Genomic DNA, 23360 nt, shown 5'->3' with positions numbered 1-23360 from the left:
CTTAAAAGTTAAAATTAATAAAAAGCTTTAGACCTCGCGCGAGTCATTAATTCATTATCATAGCGAACTCACATTCACAATACCTAGTTTAAGTGAATTAAGTTGCCATAGGTCCATGTCCAAAAGTTCACTTGATATTAGCTCTACTATACACGCTTTACGTCTTACTATACACGCTCACATGCCAAAATTTGTAACGGCAATTTAAATATATCAACAATTTGATACACAGGGAATACTTTTACCTATTACTTACTTGATTTAACTTTATTGGTTGCACTTAATTATCCAGGTAACAAGTTCCAATACCTACTTCATTTCGAGAGCATTAATAATTCGAGCAACCGGGGGGCTAGTGCGCGTCGCATCTATTATGAGGAGCTATCAAAGCGCCTCATAGAGGCTTCTGGTGACCAGAGACTCCAGAGAGCTGGCCAGTATTTTAATCAGTGGATGCAGAATTGCAATGCGGTCAGAGCTTAGAGCTTCCTATCGCCCTGCCGAGCGACCAGGATTGAGGACATTTATTTTATTATAAGTTTTTATTGCAAACCCGAGTTGCCCGAGGCAGAGGCAGACCAAAAATGAGATGGCGTAACGACCTGGACTCATTTTGTGGCGACTGGCGGGAGCATGCACAAAGCCGTGACGAGTGGCGAAAGACAGGGGAGGCTTTTGCCCAGCAATGGGACACAATAAAGGCTATTAAAAAAAAGTTTTTATTAAACTATGTGTTTTTATTCAATAAACAATGCAAGTAATAAAAGCTTGTAATATAAAATTCAGTATATAAGATTTACCAGTCAGACTGTCCAGTTTGAGAGGAATTAATAGATTTGCACACAAATAGGTGGCTGCGGGGCGGCGCGGAATGCACCGCGTTATTAAATTCCTGGCGCGGGGACACCTCGCAATCCAATAAGGGTGTAATCATGCCGCGGGCCGCGAAGAGATGGGACTCCGTCTGTTGTTTAATGGGGTATGGATTTTGTTAAAGACGGGTGTTTAAGGTTTTCAAAAGAAATTAATTTTGTGAGCAGTAACAAAATATATAATGTTTGAAATAAAAGAACACTATGACATTTTATTTTAACAGAAAAAAAATTTGGTTACCTACGCTACAAATATTTTTTGCTTATAATATATTTATTGAAAGCTCAGGATTGATCCTTGAGTCATTCTTTGTATATTTAAAAGCACATTATTTATACAAAAAATGCTAATTCTCTTGAAATAATTTTATGGATACAATATACCTTATAATAAAAAAATATAAAACATTTTTATTATAATATAAAATAGACAATATAAAAATCGCTGCAACATTACATTCACAAATTGCTGTAAAAACTGCACTTTCCTATCTCTTATTACCCTGTACTTTAACTTGTACTCTTCTGATCTCTTGATACGTTCGCTTCTTGTTTATAAGTTTCTTCAGCGTGTCTGACACGGGCGTGAAGTAGACGAACGACTCTCTATGTCTCGAAATCCCCACAAGCAAGTGAGGGGCAGAGTTATACAGCGGCTCCTTTAAATTGCTGGACATCCTCACCAGAATTACATGCTTTGCCTCCTTGCCTTGGAATTCATGTATAGTCGACACATTATACCCAGCTTTTTCCATACGTTTTTTCTCAGCTTGCTTGAACACTAGATATTTCACATCATCGGATTCGTTGTTAAGAACGCATTTTAGTGTCGTGTAGGTTTTACATCTTAAGCTGCGCAGTACCTTCGATGCAGAATAAGCACCTTCATCGTACTTGTTAGATATGATGGATATCACATCTACAGGACATCTATAGGACACTTTCAAGGCAAGTGTTGGTTTGAAGTACATCGATGACTCATAATACTGTAGCGTTATTTCGTTAACTCGATTTATGAAACCAAGCTGGTTTGGGTCACCCAGCAAGTATAAATTCTGGCACCCACTGAACAGGCACACGAGAAACAGTTTCCCGGGGTGCTCCATGAGGGCCTCGTCCACCCAAACAGAGGAATACCTTTCTCGGCTGTTTATCAACTATGAGTCGATTGTTCTGTAAGTGTCCTTGTAATCAGATGGATCACCGCCTCGTTTTTTTGCTATACGTGACCGTATGTCTCGAGCACCCTCTGCACATGAGGTCAATACCAAACTTCCGCGCTTGTGGTTCTTAATAATATGCGTTGTCTTCCCACAGCCGGGCACACCCACAGTCAAGCTTATCTTTGGCATTACGAAAGAGTCAAATAAACTTGGAGCCAATTCCGTTTCCTTCAGTAGGTTCGGTTCTTGTATCAAAATTGTGAATTTCCCTAAGAGCAAAAGTCTGTTACCACTTTTCTCTCGTTTAGCATCAATGAATTCCACAAAGTTTTCTCCATTGAAACAATATTTATATTTGGGCTCATCTGTTTCAACCAACCATTTTTTACGTAATTTATCATATACAGCAAAAGCTTGCCTGTGTTTTTTTAATTCCCGTTTTAGTTCATCACTTATGCGAACAGTTAACAGGGAATACACTTTAGGATAGGTATAGCCAGCTTCTAATATTATATATGTATTTCCACAGTTCTCTGATTTCAATTATAGCATTAATCGCCTCATTGTTTTTTACGTGGTTGTCCACATACTTGGGGTTAAACGCAGGTACATAACATTGGTCGGTACTCTCGGAAGATGTATCACTTGTATCTTCGAGTTCTTGTACAGTCCTCTGTTCGGATAGAGATGATTCGATTTCATTTAGTACAAGTCCTAAATTGTTGAAGTTAAATCTTTCGAGACTCATATTGCTTTACGCTGAAATAACAAAAAAAAAAAACACTTCAAAGTGGCTAAGCGAAAGAATAATGGAATGACGTAGGCACGTGATCTAGGTACAACTAGCAACTGCAACACATACAAAATAAGGTGTAAGAAGGTGTAAATAAGGTGTAAGGTGTAACTGCCTACTGGGAAACTTAATCTAATCTAACGTGGAAACCGAATACTTTTAAAAAAAATCGAATATCTTGTGAGATTTTATATTTAAAGGTGTCATAATACTCATAATTAAAACATTGCTTGCATCCTAAGCTCCAAATACAACTTTAAAGATGTAGTGGTATGTAGTGTAGAGCCAGTATTAAGAACCACGTATACGATCTTTAAAAATATATTTGTCTTATATTTACTTTTAATCGTAATGTATTAACTCTTAAAAGTATTTATAAATATAAGTACATACCTAATACTTACATAGGTACTTACCTACATTACCAAAGTCTAAAAAAAGTCCTCGGTGTTTTACACAACTCACTGTAGAAATGTAAGGATACAACTGCTTAGTCACAATTCACAGTTCCGGACTATATTTGATAGGTAGGTATGGAATGAGAACTACCATTATTACAATGTAGTAGGATACACATTACAAATAGCAGTATTGCTTTCCAAGAAACTTAAGATAAACAATGCTGCTTTATTCTCTCTTTCAGCTGAATGGTGATAGAAAAGGACAAGCCAAGCAAAAACAGTCTTTGGTGCGTAACAACCAAAATTAATTGATACAACTCTAATATTTTACTGGCTTCCGACAAGTTGCAAAGACAAAATAAATGCATGTGGAATAAAATTATTCATGGAGAAATGTTACTAAATCTGGGAACGGGTAGGTGAAACATTAAGGCGTATCCAGTTAGTCAATTTCTCGCCAATCGCCGAATTCAACCGCCGATGATGACCGATATTACCGATATAATGTCCCGTCTGGATAGAGTCAGACCGTGAAAAGTCTGCAGTGATTTTGATAGCCCACGCAGTGCAAGTTTTATTTTAAATGTCAAAATTCTATGAAATTATGACGTATAAATAACACTTATACACTGCGTGGGCTATCAAATCCACTGCAGACTTTTCTTGGTGCAACTCTACCACTTTATTTGCACACCTTTGTAATAACTACATACGTAACTATAAATCGTAGCGATTTATCTGTGCAGTCGGATTTGCGCAGTTTTATCTACCGTGTGTATGACAAATCGTTGTCGATTATTTTACATTTTTTTTTACATTTCTTTCCTTTTATTTTTAAATTTATTGTATTTTAATTTTAAAATTATGTAATGGGTCTATTGCCTGAATAAAAGAAACATTCATTCATTCATTCATTCATTCATTATCGTAACGATTTGTCATACACACGGTAGATAAAACTGCGCAAATTGGACTGCACAGTTTAATCGCTACGATTTATAGTTAACGTGTGTAGCCGGGGTAACTCGGGTATTCCCCTGTCTTGAGTTAAACTGTCTTTACACGATATAATAGTATTTCGTTAGAATTGCAGTAGTTTTTTGTAAGACTATTATTTTCATTAGCTGATTGAATGTTACATTTCTATTAATTAATATAATAAAATTTGACTTCAAGTAACTATAAAACGGTTGCCTTATAAAATTTATTATTAGATAGTCCGATGGTGTGATGCAGATGCAATGTAAATTGAAAAAAAAAACGAGCTGTCAAAACAACGAGGGATAACCTATAAAATATTAGGCTTGATTCCTTGTTTTGTTAATAAGTGTAGAAAAGGCTGTATAATTCCTAATAATGGGTGACGCAGAAGAAGCTGAAGTCCGCGAAGAGTATGCGTATTTAGACCGGGGCGGGTTCTCGTCGGAAAAATTCAAAATAGAGCTTCGAGGACTACCAAAGTTTTACGGTATAGCGGTAAGTGAAATTTTACTTTCGTAAATGGTTAATTTTCTTGTTAAATACATTACTTTGTTATTAAACAGCTATTGACTACTAACACCAAGTATTAAAGCCTCAAGTATTGAGTAAGTTCGCCTTTGTACTTCTTGCTAATTGTATGTTATTTTTAATATGTCTTTTTGTACAATAAAGAGTTTACTACTACTATATTTATTTATTTTTATTTAAGCCTTTGTTTTTCCTTAAGTAGTATTTAATTATGATGTTCTTGTTTATTTAACTATATTAAGGACCCCTTTCGGGTATAGGCCTCCTCCAAATCTTTCCACCTTTTTCGGTCTTTTGCCGTGATCAGCCAATTTTCTCCGGCTGTGGCTATGATGTCCTTGGACCATCTTGTTATGGGTTTTCCCGCCTTCCTTTTGCCATGGGGTCCTGGCCACTTTGTGACTTTGTTGGTCCATCTGTCATCTGTCAATCTTCCTATGTGGCCGGCCCATCTCCATTTCTGTTTCAGCGAAAACTCGAGTGCATCTATGATGTTTGTTTTGGATCGGATGTATTTGCTGTTGATCTTATCCTTTAGTTTTATGCTGAGAATGCTCCTTTCCATTGCTCTCTGGCATGTTCTTATCTTTAATTTGTTCTTGTTTGTGTGCACCCAAGTTTGAGAACCGTACGTGAGTAGTAGTAGAGAGTACTACTACTACTACTATTAAATAGTATATATAATATTGTACTTAAGTTTTTAAACATACTTTCATGAGCATGTTTTTCTTCTAACACAATTTTCTATCTAATATCTTAAAGCAATAACTTGCTCAGGGTATAGCAGAGGTACAAGGACAGAAGAAAATTAGCTAAATTAGGAAAAAAATTATAAGGTATTTAAAAGTAATAATTAAGTATACTCAGGCCCACTTGCACCATTCCACTAACCCTGGCTTAACCAGTTAAACCTGGAGTTGCCATGGTTACCCATACAATTTGACACTAGATTACCGATTTAACCGCTTAACCCCGGGTTAATGGGGTGGTGCAAGTGGGCCTTAGTGTAATATACACATCGTCATCCTGGGCTTGGGTTGTGATCCTGTGTATCTGGCGCAAAGGATTTCATGGGCTATACAGCAAGGAAATGTTATCAATGTGAATGGAACTTTTGGACTGTATGTGATTCCCGGCAATCCTTTTTAAATGTAATGACAACACCTCTTGACAATGCAGAAAAAGTAACAAAAAAAAAACCAGGTAAAATAATTTCAGGAACTGAAAAAGCTAATGAACCAGAAACTGTCACTGAACACAAGCAAGATAAAGCGACCAAAGAACGGGAGCCACTGGTTGTTTGCCTGCTTCCAGAATGATGAAGATCGGAACAAGGCTATTGAGGTGTTAAATGGCTATTCATGGAAAGGTAAATTATCCACTTCATAGGTTACCATCAAACTAACTAATTTTGTCTACAGGGGCATCTTTGCCCAAAAAGACATTCTAAAAAAAATGTAATCATCCAAATATTGCATAAGATCACTCTTTACCGTGAATTGCACAAATTATTAATTATAAGTATAAGTATGTATTAAGTATTATAGGACATTTTTACACAAATTGACTAAGCCCCACGGTAAGCTCAAGAAGGCTTGTGTTGTGGGTACTCAGACAACGATATATATAATATATAAATACTTAAATACATAGAAAACAACCATGACTCAGGAACAAATATCTGTATCATAATACAAATAAATGCCCTTACCAGGATTCGAACCCGGGACCATCGGCTTCATAGGCAGGGTCACTACCCACTAGGCCAGACCGGCCGTCAAATAAGGCCGTCAAATAATTATGCAATGCATTTTATTCATACATTTTTACCATAGTCTAATAAAACATGGTCTTCTCTTCCCAGAGTGACACAAGCCTATATATAGGGCTATCGCATATTATCATATAGCGCTGTCGCATGATGACGTAGGCTTGTGTCAGTCAGGTGACCTAGAAAAGACGGGAAGAGAGTACCAGGCGGAGTATATTATTATACCATGATTTTTACAGGTAAAACACTAATAGCAGAGGCAGCAAAACCAGCTCCAGATCCATTGGTTAGAAAGAGAAAGCAAGAAGAAGAGGGAGCTGGCCCCGACAAGAAAAGGAAGGAAGATGTCAGTCAGGAGCAGAGGATCAAAGATGCCACTACTCCTTACTGGAATATGCCCTATGAAGAACAGGTTAGTATAACTGGAATGAACACCTACTGACATAATAGGTTGTCTGGATGAGATCGTGTTTTACTGTTAAGACCTCCTGTTGTTTACTTCTACTTGAGTTACTGTTATCATTGTATTGTTTTCTGTATTGAGGTGTGCAATAACGAGAGAGATTTGTATTATTTTGTAGTACCTATAAAATAAAATAAAACCGGCTAAATGTGTGTCAGACCTCAGATAGTGGGTGATAAAAATGTTATACATTATGTCCTTTTTGTTCGTATAGTATAGCAAAAGCAAGAAGTTTTTTGGAAAAACCTTAGTCATAATGACGTAAGAAACTACTACTAGTCAAAAATAATTTTTCATAATTAAGTTGAGCAACAATCGTTTTGAAAATAATTTTTGTGTATAATATTGATTAAGATCTTTTTTTCTTTTAAACTAAGTAGCGGCTTGCACCAGCCAATATTTCAAATTTCTTTAAAATATGTCTTATAGTTTTCGATCAGAAACACTACTACATATCTGGTTAAAAGGGTACACAACATTGTTTTTCTGGCCATGTCTCTGTCTGACAAATTTTAAAGAGTTTTAAGGAATACATTGTGTCGTAACAGGTGTCCCGACATGTTCCTTTTTATAATTTCGTAGGTTCTTAATAGGCACCACTTTCCTTTAACTCTCTTCAAGTAATCATAATAAATTTGTATACATTTTCAGCTGAAATTAAAAGAGAAAGAAATAAAACACCTACTTATGAAATTTGACAACGAGAGATGGAGGTTGGACAGAGATAACCGCGGGGCTCTCGAAGCGAAGCGCAAACTTTACAACGGGCTCAGCTTTGAACTGAGGCCCATAGAGAGGTCCCCTGTCACGGAAGGCTATAGGTAAACCTTTTAATATTCATCATTAGTACGTTTTCACACTGTCCGATAAAATTGCAGCTTCGAGTTCCTAGACCAACTGTTTTTGTCGAAAAGTCACCTGACATCCGATATCGGATCGAACAAAGTCAAAACTCTAAGAGTGTTGGTGTTAGTATAATCAGAGATATATATAACTCCGTATAAGATAAATAAAGTCTAAGGCCTGAGTTACACTTGTAAGTTTTACTTACGTAAGTAGGGACAAAGCTATTTGTTAGAATGAGATAACGATATTCATCTCTCATTCTGTAGTATAGCCGTGTCCCTACTTACGTAAGTAAAACTTACAAGTGTAACTCGGGCCTAAGAAAAAAACGTGCCTCGGATGTCAAGCAAAAGTCACTCTCGAATAGATGGCGCCATATACCTTTGGCCTATTGTCGGTTAGATGGCGTTGGCGACACCGTTTGATATTTAACAATTTTAACACATATCAGTGAAAGAACATGGGTCAGTATGGAACAATAAAAAATAATAATCATTTATCCGTAAAAATATTTTAATTCATTTATACATTTTCAATTTTATTTTAAGTTTTGATCGTGTGTCGATAGATGGCAGTAAATGTACCGTGACTACAAAATTTACTTTGACAGGACCCCTCTATACTATCTATTCTTTTTGGTATAATGAATGATTCTGGCTTTAAGTACCACTTAGACGGTTCAAGAACTATTGTGCAATATTCGATATACGTATTGCTAACTACAGAGCACAATGAATTCAGTTAATCAACCAAGTTCTTGAACCGTAAATGGGGCTTCAATGTGTATAATGTCTTATTCTAATTTCGCCCCAGGAACAAATGCGAGTTCACAGTGGGCATAGACGAGGAGACCAATCTGCCCACGGTTGGGTTCCGGCTGGGCAGCTACGCGACGGGCACTGTAGCTGTCGGCCCCATACAGTCGCTCATACATATCTCGGACAAAACGAAAAAGGCAGTTTTGGTGAGTCATACTTTGTAAACGCACTGTTAATAGGGAAGTTTCCTGTACTTAAAATAAATTATTTCACACCGGGCACTAAATAAAACAAAGCGAATACAGGCATATCATTTTTATAAGGTGCAGGGGGCATTTTCGACTGTGGGGTCGGGGGAAATATCCTCCGTGTTTTACATTATTAACTAGAGCCACACACAACACATTCTTTTCGCTATCTGGACATATACTACTGGTTGCCTGTATTCCCTTTTATTTAAACTCGCTTTTATTGGACAGATATTCCAAGAGTACGTGCGCAAGTCTGAACTTCAACCATTTTCGCCCGCGGACTATTCAGGCCACTGGCGTTATCTCACCGTTCGCCACTCCATGTCTACTGGGGACCTAATGCTCATAGTAGCGTTGCATCCACAGGTATGAACATTTTGAACCTTATGACTGGGGTACAAGGTTCAATATATGATCTACTGGTATCCCCAAACCAAACTGATGACCGGGATCGTAAAACTTCTCGTTCATACTTACATAGTCGCAGCAGGAGCGAAAGAGACGGTAACATGATCTCGGTCGTCAGTTTGGTTTGCGGGTAGTATCTTGGATCTTATATCTGGGGCACAAGGTTCAATATTCGGTCTACTCTACTCCATGTCCAAGCGCGACCTAATATTTTTCGTTGCGTTACATCCACAGGTATACTTACATTTAACCTAAATTTTATGTGAAGAGCAAAAAGTTCAAGGTATTAGGGTTAATTTTATTTTATGCATGTTTGTATTAATTAGGGTTAATTTTATTAATGTTTGTGGAAGATGACCTTAAATGCTTATACTTATATCCTACATAAATAAACATTCTTTTTATTTTAATTATTTTAACAAAAGTATTAATACACAATTACTATGATATGGTTTCGCCAAACTGCTTGACAGTTTGTTGGCGAAATACAGCACTCTTTACTTAAAAAAACTATAACTTATATCTATTACATTAAGGTCTAATTTGGGTATTCGCCAGGGTAAGCACCTATGACAGTGATAGAATAATGGATCGTCGATGGGTAAGTCTCGGTGGCTCAGTTGGTAGACCGAAGGACTAGTATCTCTATCTCCAAGTCTCGCCAGAGGTACAGAATACTAGGTACAAAAGATTCACTCTCTAACAAAACGCGTCTGCTTTATTAGGACAGATATGACCGCTAGGTGGCGACAGCGCCACGCGCGGCTTATGGCTAGCCACCAAAATTGGTGTGGGACGGATGTACTTGTAGCTGTTGCAAAGCGACGAAATCGCGGAGTGAGTCACGCCTGCCAGAGGCTTCGAATTTTTATTTCAATAATTGTGATTACGATGGTACAATAAGCTGTAAAGATAACTGCCCCCTTGCATTCAAGTTTCTATGCAAGGGGGACAGTTATCTCTACATCGTTGGTTTATGGTTTTTAGGAGCTGACAAGCGAACAGAAGGAGAAGATACAAAAAGAACTAGTGGAGCATTTCAGTTCGGATGAATCAGCAGCTTGCGGGATCAAGTCGCTGTACATTGACTATATTACGAAAAGGTATACAATACAATATTCTTCAATCGATAAAATCAATCAATCAAACATTTATTTCGTCATCATGGGTCCTTTATTGTTCATCAATCGGTATTAATATTGAACATGTTTAATTGTGAAACACTGGTGGCCTAGCGGTAAAAGCGTGCGACTTTCAACCGGAAGTCGCGGGTTCAAACCCACGACCAATGAGTTTTTCAGAACTTGTGTACAAAATATCATTTGATATTTATCAGTTGCTTTTCGGTGAAGATAAAAACCGGGCAAGTGCGAGTCGGACTCGCGCACGAAGGGTTCCGTACCATAATGCAATAAAAACAAAACAAAAAAAAAAGCAAAAAAAAAAAGAAACGGTCACCCATCCAAGTACTGACCACTCCCGACGTTGCTTAACTTTGGTCAAAAATCACGTTTGTTGTATGGCAGCCCCATTTAAATCTTTATTTTATTCTTTTTTTAGTATTTGTTGTTATAGCGGCAAGAGAAATACATCATCTGTGAAAATTTCAACTGTCTAGCTATCACGGTTCGTGAGATACAGCCTGGTGACAGACGGACGGACGGACGGACGGATGGACGGACAGCGAAGTCTTAGTAATAGGGTCCCGTTTTACCCTTTGGGTACGAAATCCTAAAAAACATCGTGAGGAAACCGGACTAATTCCCAATACGCCTAGTTTCCCCTCTGGGTTGGAAGGTCAGATGGCAGTCGCTTTCGTAAAAACTAGTGCCTACGTCAATTCTTGAGTTTAATTGTCAAGCGGACCCCAGGGCTCCCATGAGCCGCGGCAAAATGCCGGAATAACGCGAGGAAGAAGATTTTTAATTTTCTATTAGACATTATTATATTAGAAGGGTCCACTGAAAATCAGCATCGTTGCACTTTGTGCTCCGACACATGCTGAGTGGTATCCTCTTTGAGACAACAAGTTACAAAACTATGTCGTATAGGTATTCAATATCTTTTAATCTTAAGATTGTTGTGTCAAATAAATTATTTTCATTTAATTTAATTTTCATTTCATTATATAAATACATGTTTAACTTGCTTAGGCGAGTGGGTGAGGAGGCAAGCAAACCGCTACACCTGTGGGGCGACACGCATATAGTGGACACTATCCTCGGCAGGCAGTTCAGGATATCGCCTGAAGCATTCTTCCAGGTATTATGTTATGTTTTTATGTCTTATTATTTTATTATACTTTTAACATGTAAATATAAAAGACACCAGCCGGACTAGCCAAGGTGACAATCGCTATCGTTACGACAACGAAACGCTTTGTGTCTCTCTATCACTCTTCCATATTAGTGCGACAGTGACCGTTGCGTTTCGATAGTTACAGAGCGCAAGCGATTGGCATGTTGGCTACGCGGCCAGTACATTTTTTTTTTGCAAATTATAGCACAGTCTATAAAACAATACAGCCAATCGACGAAGCTGTCTAGACAGGGCAATCGGGCGGGGTGCGAGGGACGGGTTGCGCGCACCCGAGCTGCACATATCACTATTGTTAGTAGCTCGGTACTACTAACAGGGCTAGCGTGTCTTATTTGAAATGTTTGTAATTTTTGAGCAGTTGTGTAAAACTCTGTGACATCCCTACTGTGTTCTTGTGCGGTGTCGGCATTAACACAAACATCAAAGTCGTCGGTCCACTGTTACTTTTTACACTGTGATAATAGCATCAAGTAATAAATACGTATTACAACCAGATAAACACAGCGGGTGCAGAGATACTGTACCAGAGCGCCATCGACATGAGCCAAGTGGACGGGGGGTCCACTGTCGTCGACATATGCTGTGGAACCGGCACCATCGGACTTTGCTTCGCTAAGGTAAGGATAACACAGGTCTTAAACAGCGACATAAATAAATACGTATCACAACCAGATAAACACAGCGGGTGCAGAGATACTGTACCAGAGCGCCATCGACATGAGCCAAGTGGACGGGGGGTCCACTGTCGTCGACATATGCTGTGGCACCGGCACCATCGGACTTTGCTTCGCTAAGGTAAGGATAACACAGGTCTTAAACAACGACATAAATAAATACGTATTACAACTAGATAAACACAGCGGGTGCAGAGATACTGTACCAGAGCGCCATCGACATGAGCCAAGTGGACGGGGGGTCCACTGTCGTCGACATATGCTGTGGCACCGGCACCATCGGACTTTGCTTCGCTAAGGTAAAGATAACACAGGTCTTAAACAACATACATACATATAATTCATAAATAATATTTAACAACGGAACTTATAGAACCGATTTCACGAACAGTTTACAGTATTTTATGCAACCGTTGTTTAAGAGAGGTCAAAAGTAGTGAGTTAATAAAGACGCCACGAGTATTTTTTGACTCGGATAGACAACGTTACATACAATACTTATTCTACGACCAAGCACTTTGAAATAAAATGTAAATTTAACAAATATCTAGTGGACTTCTACCTGACCTATTTAAAGAATGAATGAAATTTAAAAAAAAACATGTCTATGGTTCACTTATTTGTCAGAGATGTCATTTAAAATAAGGTTGCCAACAATGTAAAGCTTGAACACGCCAAAACGTGGGCACACATTTTTGCTTATACATTTTGGAAAGGGTGGTTAAAATTACTTAAATTAAAATCGCTATAGTATGAGGAATATATGATACCACAATAGTTGTCAATTGTATGATTCGTTTTCATGATAACGAGCTTTAAACAATAACTGAGCGAAATCACTTTGCACCAATAGAATTGGAAAAGTCGATTAGGCTAAAGAACCTTGTGAAAATGTTAATATATCGAGGATCGATTAGTTTTTGTGTTTTTGAAATGTTGCGGAGACGTCAATGAATGGAAAGACAACCAGAAAGCAGAATAACACGAGATACAAATGAGAAAAAAAAAGAAACTAGGAAAATACAGCGTTCTTACATAAAGACCGAAACCAAATTTTTCTTATGTTGCAAAAAACGTACAAATATCTCAAATTTATGTACAAAAAGAGAAGTCAAGTTAAATTAAGAGCTAGCAAGAGCTTATCTGCTCCCAAAATAGTGGTGCTAAATGAAATTTGTATGCAAAATGTAGGATATTAAAACGTTTGATCATTTTTAACGTATTTGAGCGTGTTAGGTGTTAGACGATGGTTCTATAGAAATACATACTTCAAGCAATACACAAAATAAAAAGTTTGACTTGTATGAGTTGCTAATACATTCCCGAAGATTGCAAGATAAAAATAATGCTAAGTATCCCCATTATTTATTGGTTGAGCCAGCTACTTGTGATTGCATCAAGCGACGCCGTTAATTGATTCGCATAAGGGACATTGACTATAGAAATGTATGCAAGAAACATTTGCGAAAATGACCTAAACCTATTTTAAAGAAGCCACAGCTCACAGTTACTATTTTGGTAGCATTCATCGTGTTGTCATTACACTATAACAGTGACGAAGGGGTATTAACATGATGGACATGCTGACAATGCCAAAAGGGTACTTTTGGCGGATGGTAATAAATGAAGGCGGATGGCAATGGACTGGGCCCATATCAATGAATATTTGAAAAAGACACCCGTTAAAGTTATATTATCAACTTATCCGCAAATAACTCTGGCTTGGACTACTTAAGCATACAGTAATCATGTCGTGCAAAGTGCCTGTGTCCTGGTCATCACGAAGTCTGTGACATGTCAAATCCTGAGGCTGAAATGATAGTCTAGTATATTAGCATGATAAACTATAATATTTTCAATTATATTCAATATATATTTCGCTCCATTAGACCTTTATTTTCTATTTATTTGTAATTTTATGTGCCCACGTTTTGGCGTGTTCAAGCTTTATTACAATACAATATTTTTTAACTGGTCATTACATGAAGTTCGAAAAGTGCCAAAATGATACTGTGTTTATGGACAAATGCGTACTTGCTAAAGACTTGTATTGACAACTAGAATAAGGTAGGGTTTTAAAGATGTGTGCACGACCCTTTATATGACAAATAAAAGTACGGGAAGAGAAAAATATGTTTTCGCTCTATCCAATAAAAAAAACATACACCACAAGCCAAGCCAAGGAATGGAATTCCTTGCCGGCGTCTATATTTCCGTGTTTTTATAACCCGGCAACCTTCAAATCAAGAGTGAACAGGCACCTTCTGGGCGAGCTCGCTCCATCGTAGGCCATGTCTACGCCTCGGCTAGTCTGTGGCCATGAGTAAGCCCATTCATAATAAAAAAAATAATAATAATAAAAAACAACTAATAATTTCAGCACTGCGGCCAAGTGCTAGGCGTGGAGCTAATCCCAGAGGCGGTGCGCGACGCGCGCGCCAACGCGACCGCCAACGGCATCGACAACTGCCAGTTCTTCGCCGGCCGCGCCGAGGACACGCTGCCCTCCGTGCTGGCGCGCGCCGCCACTGGCGACGTCATCGCCATCGTCGACCCCCCCAGAGCTGGATTACGTTAGTATGCTATGCTAATGTAGACTTTATCTCCTTGCCATAAGGCCCATAAGAATTAGGAATAGGGAATTTTAGAGGAACTGGGTTGCGTGAGTAAAAGACACCGTTGACTGGTATACTTAGACTAATTTATTCCATCATAACTACGCGTTTTATACATAATGTTATCGTGACATCACATCTCTAATCTGCGGTGATACATACATTATCTAAACTGGCTCAGCGCGTGCTGCAACCAATACTATAGTTATCGACACGCACTGATTATATTTTGATGACCGCCATAGGAATATTACAAGAAACTCTGCGTAGGGGGCGCCACAATCACAACCAGTCACAAACCCACCTACCACAAATGAGATGGTCTACCGCAAATGAGAGTCGAAATTTTGATATCCATTATCTAACCTCTCTATATTGCGTATTCGAGCGATAGCCGAGTTTTGATTTTCACGTTTCCCGGTACGCCCTTTTTTAAACAAACCGCCTTGATGTATCAATGTCATATTTTATTGTCTCTGAAAACTTGTCAAAGAACAGTTTAAGGCACAGTATGTATAACTTACTCTATGGTTTACGATGGGTGCTAGTGCTGCACTCTGGCGGCAGAACATTGCAGTAATACCCCCTATTGCTGCATAAGATTTGTGAATTGTTTTTTTGTTTTTATCACGTAGGTATCTTTAACATTTATCTTTGAAATTCACCATCCACAGACATGCGAGCCGTAACCCAACTGCGCAACACAAAGTCAGTCAAGCGTCTGGTATACATATCGTGCAGCCCGGCCTCGGCCGCCAAGAACTTCCTAGATCTGTCCCGGCCTTCGTCGAAGACGCTCAGGGGAGCGCCCTTCCTGCCCGTCCGCGCCGTGCCCGTGGACATGTTCCCGCACACTAGACATGTCGAGCTGGCCGTCTTGTTCGAGAGAGAACAGGTACAGTCGCCATCAGATATATCAGAGCGGCCGAGGTGCCTAAAAAATATCTGAACACGCAATCCTTGACGATATAGGCGTGTTGAAAAACTTCCCCGTTGCTTTAATACAACCAGGGGTGCGAAACTCCTGAGTTCGGGCAAACTCGGCTCCGTTCGGCTCAGCATTGCTCCGAACAATTATTAGGGTTGACACAACTCGACGTCCCTTTGCGTGCACGACCACAGATAAGTTAATGGCTTGAATTTGACAACCCTAAATAGCCGAAAGAGATAGTGCCATATATTAGACAGGGTCAGCATGATTCGACCCTGAACCGCTGTCAAACTTCGGTTTTGTAGGAAGTTTCCTTTCTGTACTATTATTTATTCTGTGATACAACCTTTTAATTTTAAGTTTCTTTCTAATAACGGTAGATTCCCATTTTCAAACTCGTACCCGAAATTTTTTTAGTCATTTTCGTGAAATATAATAAAAAACTACTTTTTGCCTAAAACCACGAATATTTAAACTAGATTTCACGATTACAGGTACAAAAATTATTCAAGAATATTTTAGCGTGTAAATAATAAAACATGTTAAGTTGTTACAAATATGTATATTTATTTATGATTTTACAAAATTAAGGATACAAATAACAAATTAAATTACAACTAAAATTGTATACAAGTAAACCGCTCCCTGCCGGTACCGGTGCGAAGGTGCCATGCTGGATTACTATTGACAACTTTTGCACCAGGGAAAAAGTTAGAATTATATTCTAAGGCAATCAACCATTAAGGCACTCAAAGTTAAAATAGTTATTTGTTTTACAAGGGGGCAAAGTTGTTGTTTAACCGCTCGTGCTAACATTGATACCCGAGCAAGCGAAAGATTCCAAAATTGAACCACGAGCGTAGCGAGTGGTTCCAAAAATGGAATCTTGAGCGTTGCGAGGGTTTCAAAGCACGAGGGTTAAACAAAATTTGCCCCCGAGTGAAACACAAAATTATTCACCACACCAACCCGAAGCAAATATTAAATGTAAAATATCAAACAAAATCAAACCAAATCAAATCCAAATGAATGTTATTAAATATTTATCATCCAAAGTCATCATTTAAAAGTCAATTCTACCAGCAAACATAAGAAAACAACTCAAAATTTGCATTTGTTTACTTTGCCTCACATGTGGATAAAATGCAACTTTGCTATTCGTTTTTGAAGTGCAAAGTAATTCTTTCCGAGCTGGTGTGGTGAAAACATTATTTTTACGAATATAATTTGTAATCCGATGTATATGATAGCGTCTGTACCAGTCAACTTTCTATTTTCCAAACAAACAAATCTAAATAGAAACCATATGTTACTTCAAATAACCTTTTTATATTTTATTCCAACAGGTTCCTGAAGACCAACAAGAAAAATTGGAAATAAAAGAAGACAAGGAATCTGTTGCACACGAAGAGACCAAACAAGAGGAAGCTGACGAAAAAAAGGAAACGGATAAAGCAATGGAAGTTGATGATAAAGTAGAAATAAAGGAAACAGAAGCTACTGAAGAGGGGAAATAATTAAAGAAACTATGCCGATGGAAAGGTGGAATGAAATAAATAAGTTAATGAAAATGTTTTGATGGAACAGAAGTGAATGCTTTGAAAATCAATTATAAAAAAAAAACTCTTTCAATGCTAACTCTTTAATGTGAATATAAGGTCCGTTTAAATGCAACCCTTTGACAGTTGCCAACCCCATTAGAGACTTTCATCGAGTTTCCGAATTTCCCGGTAGGGTTCCGGTATACGACAGAGGTCAAGTCAAGATTGTTATTTTTATTTGTTGACCAAGCTGACTTTAATGGTTAAGTATAAAATGTAAAGATGTTACAAGCTCGTAATAAATATTTAATTACATCCATGAGTTGCTTAATTATCTCTCTGATGGAGAATGGAAGGTAGTTTTTCATATTTGATTAGTGCCGGCTGAATAGTATAGTATGATTAGTATGTTATTAAATAATAAATAATCGTATAAGTTTATGACGACCGATTTGGCCTAGTGGGTAGTGACCCTGCCTATGAAGCCGATGGTCCCGGGTTCGAATCCTGGTAAGGGCATTTATTTGTATGATGATACAGATATTTGTTCCTGAGTCATGGTTGTTTTCTATGTATTTAAGTATTTATATATTACATATGTATATCGTTGTCTAAGTACCCACAATACAAGCCTTCCTGAGCTTACCGTGGGGCTTAGTCAATTTGTGTAAAATGTCCTATAATATTTATTTATAAGTACATATTAGAAAAGATTCGTTCTTTCTTCGAATCTGAAAGCTAGTCAGTGTACTCCGTACAGTAAGGCGTGGCTCACTCCGCGATTTCGTCGCTTTGCTACAGGTAGCTAAAAGTACATCCGTTCGACCCCAATTTTGGGGTTTGCCATAAGCCGCGCGTGGCACTGTCGCCACCTAGCGGCCATATCTGTGCTGATCGTGACAGACGCGTTTTGTTAGAGTGAGTCTTCTGTACCTAGTACTATTATTTATTCTGTGGTACAGTGCGGTTGCTCTGACTATTAAAATTTGCAGTCTGACACATGTACATGTATGTACCACAAAACATGGAACCGTACAGCGCTATCTACTTCACCTATCAAACTGAGCACGATTTATTCCTTAGATTTTAAATATCTTATAATAATCAAAGAATATTAGGTATACTAGGTTAGGTTTGTTATTATTATGTCTGCGTTATAAAAAACTAAATTACTTAATTTATATACCTCCTATTGTTATTACGTATTTTTCTATCATTCTTAAACCAAACAATAATAATTAAGAACCAACAAACTACAGCACAACCACAGTAATAGGCAGTACGGACCACTCCGCTTATTATTGTAATACCGTGTATTACAGGTGTGAGGTAAGACGAAGGCGACTTTTGATGACTTCTAAGCTCCTCATCAGTCAATCGCGTTTCCATAAGTTTTCTGAGGATGTCTCTCACCGGGGAGTAGTACACGAGCGACTCTCTGTGTCGCGACATGGCCACCACCAGGTGCCGCGCCGATTCGCACTGTGTCTCCCGTGAGTTGCGTGACATTTTCACTAAAACTACTCGCGCTGCCTCCTTGCCCTGGTACTCGTGCACTGTCGACACGTCGTACCCAGCCTCCTTCATTTGTTTCTTCTCAGCCTGCTTAAACACCAGATATTTTATACCTTCCGAGTTTGGAACATCTTTAAGAGATGTAAAATTTTTACACTTCAAACTGCGCATAACATCTGATGCTGAATACACGCTGCCGTCGTAGTCACATCTTTTAGACAGGATGGCCATAACGTCGACAGGACACCTGTAAGAAACGTTTAAGTTTTCGGTAGGCTTGAAAAATATGGAAGACTTGTCGTATAGCAATGTTACGTCACTCCTGTTGATATATCCGAGCTGGTTGGGGTCGCCCAGCAAGTATAAATTTCGGCAGCGGCTGAACAGGCACACGAGGAATAGTTTCCCGGGGTGCTCCATGAGCGCCTCGTCCACCCAGACGTCGGCATACATCTCTCGCTTGTTTATTAAGTATGAGTCGATCGTCCTGTACGACCGACTGTAATTAGCTTGCGGAACATTATTCTTTTCGGCCATACGCTTGCGTATATCTTCAGCTGCCTCTTTACCGGACGTGAGCACCAGACTGCCCGGGTTATGGTTCTCGATAATATACCTTGTCTTCCCGCAGCCAGGCACGCCGACAATCAGCCTAATACTCGGCGCTACGAATTCATGATAATATGCCCCACAAGTGGCAGTTTCAGTCAGCAAGTTCGGTTCTTGCATCATTCTTGTAAATTTCCCCACAAGCAGAAACCTCCAGCCCTCTTTCTCTTTTTTAGCTATTGAAAAATCTATGAAGTCTTTTCCGTCGTAACAAAATTGATATGGTGGTTCGCTTGGAACGACGAGCCACTCTCCTGTTATTTTATCGTACACGGCAAAACTCTCACTGTGCTTCTGGCATATCATCTTTTCCTGGTCAATTAATGGATATTTCAGTAGAGAATACATGTGCGAATAGTTATGAAAAGCGTTATTTACGACATATTCCCATAATGCTCTAATTTCTATGATAGAATCGATTGTTGCTGCCTTACTAATGTTGAATTGTGTGTATTGTTCCAAATACTCTGGCATAAATTCAGGTTTTGCGTATATTTTCTTTTCGCCCCGCAATATGACCACTTTTCCTGCGCATTTAATATATGTATGGGCCATTGTGGCAGTAGTAGGTATCTTGGAGCTTTACGTATAAGATATACTGTATTAACTAAGCACTTACTTAATGTGAATTAAAACAATTTTTTAGAAGAAACTTCAGACATTTATTTTGCAGTGAAGATCCTGGAACAACAATAACACGATAATATTATAATTTGGGACTAATTTTGGTACTTAAATATGGTATATGGATAGAATAGAACAGTGTCTCCTATTCTCCGTATGTATTGAAGATGTAGCTTCACATTTACATTATGGGGGACATAAATATGGGCGGAGGCCCTAATGCTGATCACAATAATTAAACCCACATGCTTCCAATAGTAGGTAGACCGAGATTATTATTGTTTGTGACTTCATAACTCCGTCATTTTTCGACCGATTTTGAAAATTATTTTTTTGATTGAAAGTATAGATAGTATAGATAGGTAGGTAGATATGTACTTACATGCATATTGCCCCTGCCTTGTCTTTACCTATACCAACTAGAGGTGTTTACACACGGAAATTTCAATACTTAAGTTTAAACTCAAAGGAACAAATGATAACTACCATCTCCATAGCACTGAGCTTAAAAACAGACTGATCGCCGAACCGCACAGCAAAGAGGGCCTACCGTGAACCATGTTCGACGTGTTGCCTCACTGTTGCACTTGTAAATTAGTACGTAAGTGTGATAGGGAGGTAACACGTCGAACGTGGTTCGCGGTAGGCCCTCAGACTCGAGCGGCTAGCCGCAGACGCACGGAATTTTCATTCGGTTTGTTTTAGGCACGTTACTAAATGATAGTGCCCCTGACAAACCAACACAACGTAGGAGCCTAAATATACTGTGCCAAATAACAAAAGAGAGTTGGTAACTAATAACAGTTTTTGATAGATACCTACCACCTACCTATTTTAGGACGAATTAAAATTTTATAGCTATAATAACTATACCTACTCTCATAAAACTGGAATCGTTTAACCTTGAAGTTAGCATAAATTTGATAAATTACATTTGCAAAAAAATGTTTATACCTAGGTATAATACGTCACTAGATTAGCTAGACTAGCATATTCTTATGATTCATACATAAATCCTAACCTAACATATAAAGATAATCTCAATTCTGCAAATGGAAAAATCAAGAGAAGTTAAGAATGCGCGTTGTTACGAGTGAAAATAATTAAAATTCTTGGAGAATTCGTTAGCACAGAGCTGATACATCTTTCAACACTGTTTGCTTACTAGAAAAGTAAACTAACGAGTTTACTTGTGTTCACTTTTTTTACGATACGATATTGATAATTTCAAATAGGTACGTACTATTCATGCAATTTTCCTTTGGAGTTAAAGTTAATCACAAACTCAATAATTACGCTTGTTCAATCAGCGAATACACTGGCCGTATGGTATGGATTGACAGTATTTAATATGGATCAAGATGTCAGACGAAATCTAGGTAGGTACCTAGATTTCAGAACGTACCCAATGACCTAATGTTGCTATGGCAGAAAAATATGGAATCCCCGTAAAAGCCTTAACAGACTACCGCGCCGCGACATCTCTTTCTCAATCTCACTTATGGGTACGGTGCACCAAGGTCGCGGTGCGGTAGTCTATTACGGCTATAACACAATACTTCAAAGGATAGAAATAAAGATGTGTACCAGATTTTACAGGTCTATGGTACCAGACTACCAGTACCAATATATTTGACCACTGAAGTTTAAACTAGGAGTTCGCCAGCGAACTATGGAGCGCAGCATATTAGGTGTGATATTAATGGATCGTATCGGAACACCACGCTGCGCTCCAGAACAAAAGTAGTCGACGTAGCTCGGAAAGCGGCCTAGCTAAAGTGGGACTGGGCTGGTCATATCTGCCGAATGAGCTGTGGGCCAATAATGTGTGAGGATTTGGCAGACTACGTCGGCGGTGGTGAGACGAGTTAGACTCCTTTTTAAAGGAATGGCCAGAGACTGTACAGGATCGGGCGGGAAGATTGGAAAAAGTGGGGGGATGCCTTTGCTCAGCAGTGGGACTTTATCTATAGGCTCCCAATCTCCTAGTGAGTATTATATTCTTTGCTCCCAATAATGTATACATATAGGCCGCTTAGCCTTGTTTGTAAACTACGAGTATACTCACTGCATGGGTATATATACAGACCTACTTTTTGCTCACAAGTCACATGTCAGTCTGAAGTTACTGATTGATCTAGCTAGATGACAGGATAAAAATATTGAGTTTCTAAGTGCATTTAAAGTTCAGGTAAGGGCGAAGATCTTAGGACAGGTTTCTCTGCAGCTGGTTGTACAGATAATAATGCTGATACCATTTTATTAGACAGGCTCCGGTTTTCTATCCCATAGCCCAGTATTTACTCCATCGCTTACACCAATAGCCTAGTTCATTTTAGATTCCATTAACCCTTAATAGTCCTTACACCCTGGTTGCTTCTGCGTGCCTCCCCTACTCCCATGACATTGGCAAGAGCAGCATTCGCTCAGTGTAGGTACCCCCTTAAATTTCGTTAAAGTATCAAAACCATTTATTGTCTGTTTTAGTTTCAGCATATTGTAAGGTGTTACGCTACTTACCTCTATACCTATAGTAACTGCAATTTATCGACATATCGGAAATACAGTCGCAAGATATGTTTGATGATGATATTGATGATTTAACCATTGGACAACTTCAAATCCAATCAGTTTTTGACAAGGTATATCCCAAACCTAATTTTGAACCACGGTATTTAAAATTAAATAGTGACGAAAGATATGAGAATGACGAAGAGAGGATTAACGCGTTAAATGCCGTTATTGAAATTAAAGCTTTATGGGAATATGTCGAAAAGGAAGCATTACATCATTATTCATTAATATATTCCAAGTTATCAATTCCATTAAGTAATACAATGAAAGAGACATGTCAAAGACACAAAGAAAATTTTGCTGTATACGATAGAATAACAAAAGCTTGGCTTATAAAACCAGGAAAATCTACATATAATTATTGTTACAATGGAGAAGAGTTTGTAGATTTTATAGATGCTAAAAATGAGAATACTAGCCAAAGATTATTGCTTGTGGGGAAATACACAATGGTAATGCAAGAACCAAACTTGCTGGCAGCAATTAACTGATACCTCTCGTTTTCTTTTTCCTGGATTCGTAATGCCGAATATTAGGCTGACTGTCGGGGTGCCCGGCTGCGGGAAGACGAGGCACATCATCTCGAACCAGTCAGGGCAGTCTGGTGTTAACGTCCGGCAAAGAGGTAGCTGAAGATATCCGGGCGCGTATGGCCGCCATAAAGGGCGGTGAGCCATCCCACTACACTCGGTGTTACAGGACCATCGACTCGTATTTACTTAA

General features: G+C 38.6%; 2 protein-coding genes across 2 annotated transcripts; one reads left to right on the top strand and one right to left on the bottom strand.

Moving 5' to 3' along the window:
• Positions 1-4490: 4490 nt before the first annotated feature.
• LOC134670058 (tRNA (uracil-5-)-methyltransferase homolog A) lies at positions 4491-17588 on the top strand. The gene is made up of 12 exons (XM_063527726.1): positions 4491-4705; positions 5957-6107; positions 6749-6921; positions 7624-7793; positions 8632-8782; positions 9056-9193; positions 10223-10338; positions 11389-11497; positions 12049-12171; positions 14609-14801; positions 15518-15738; positions 17121-17588. Exons 1-12 carry the CDS (start codon positions 4586-4588, stop codon positions 17289-17291), a joined length of 1836 nt encoding a protein of 611 aa, XP_063383796.1. The 5' UTR covers positions 4491-4585; the 3' UTR covers positions 17292-17588.
• Positions 17589-18357: 769 nt separating this feature from the next.
• On the bottom strand, positions 18358-21396 carry LOC134670057 (uncharacterized). Its single transcript, XM_063527725.1, has 2 exons — positions 21307-21396; positions 18358-20120 (listed from the first exon to the last, which is right to left on the bottom strand). The coding sequence occupies exon 2, from the start codon at positions 19992-19994 to the stop codon at positions 18489-18491; it is 1506 nt and encodes a 501-aa protein (XP_063383795.1). The 5' UTR covers positions 19995-20120; positions 21307-21396; the 3' UTR covers positions 18358-18488.
• Between the last annotated feature and the right edge of the window lie 1964 nt (positions 21397-23360).

Source organism: Cydia fagiglandana, chromosome 13 (genome assembly GCF_963556715.1).
Source record: "Cydia fagiglandana chromosome 13, ilCydFagi1.1, whole genome shotgun sequence".
NCBI classification, from domain to species: Eukaryota; Metazoa; Arthropoda; class Insecta; order Lepidoptera; family Tortricidae; genus Cydia; species Cydia fagiglandana.
Note: the sequence above shows the minus strand (reverse complement) of the source record. Positions and strands in the feature narration are given on the sequence as shown.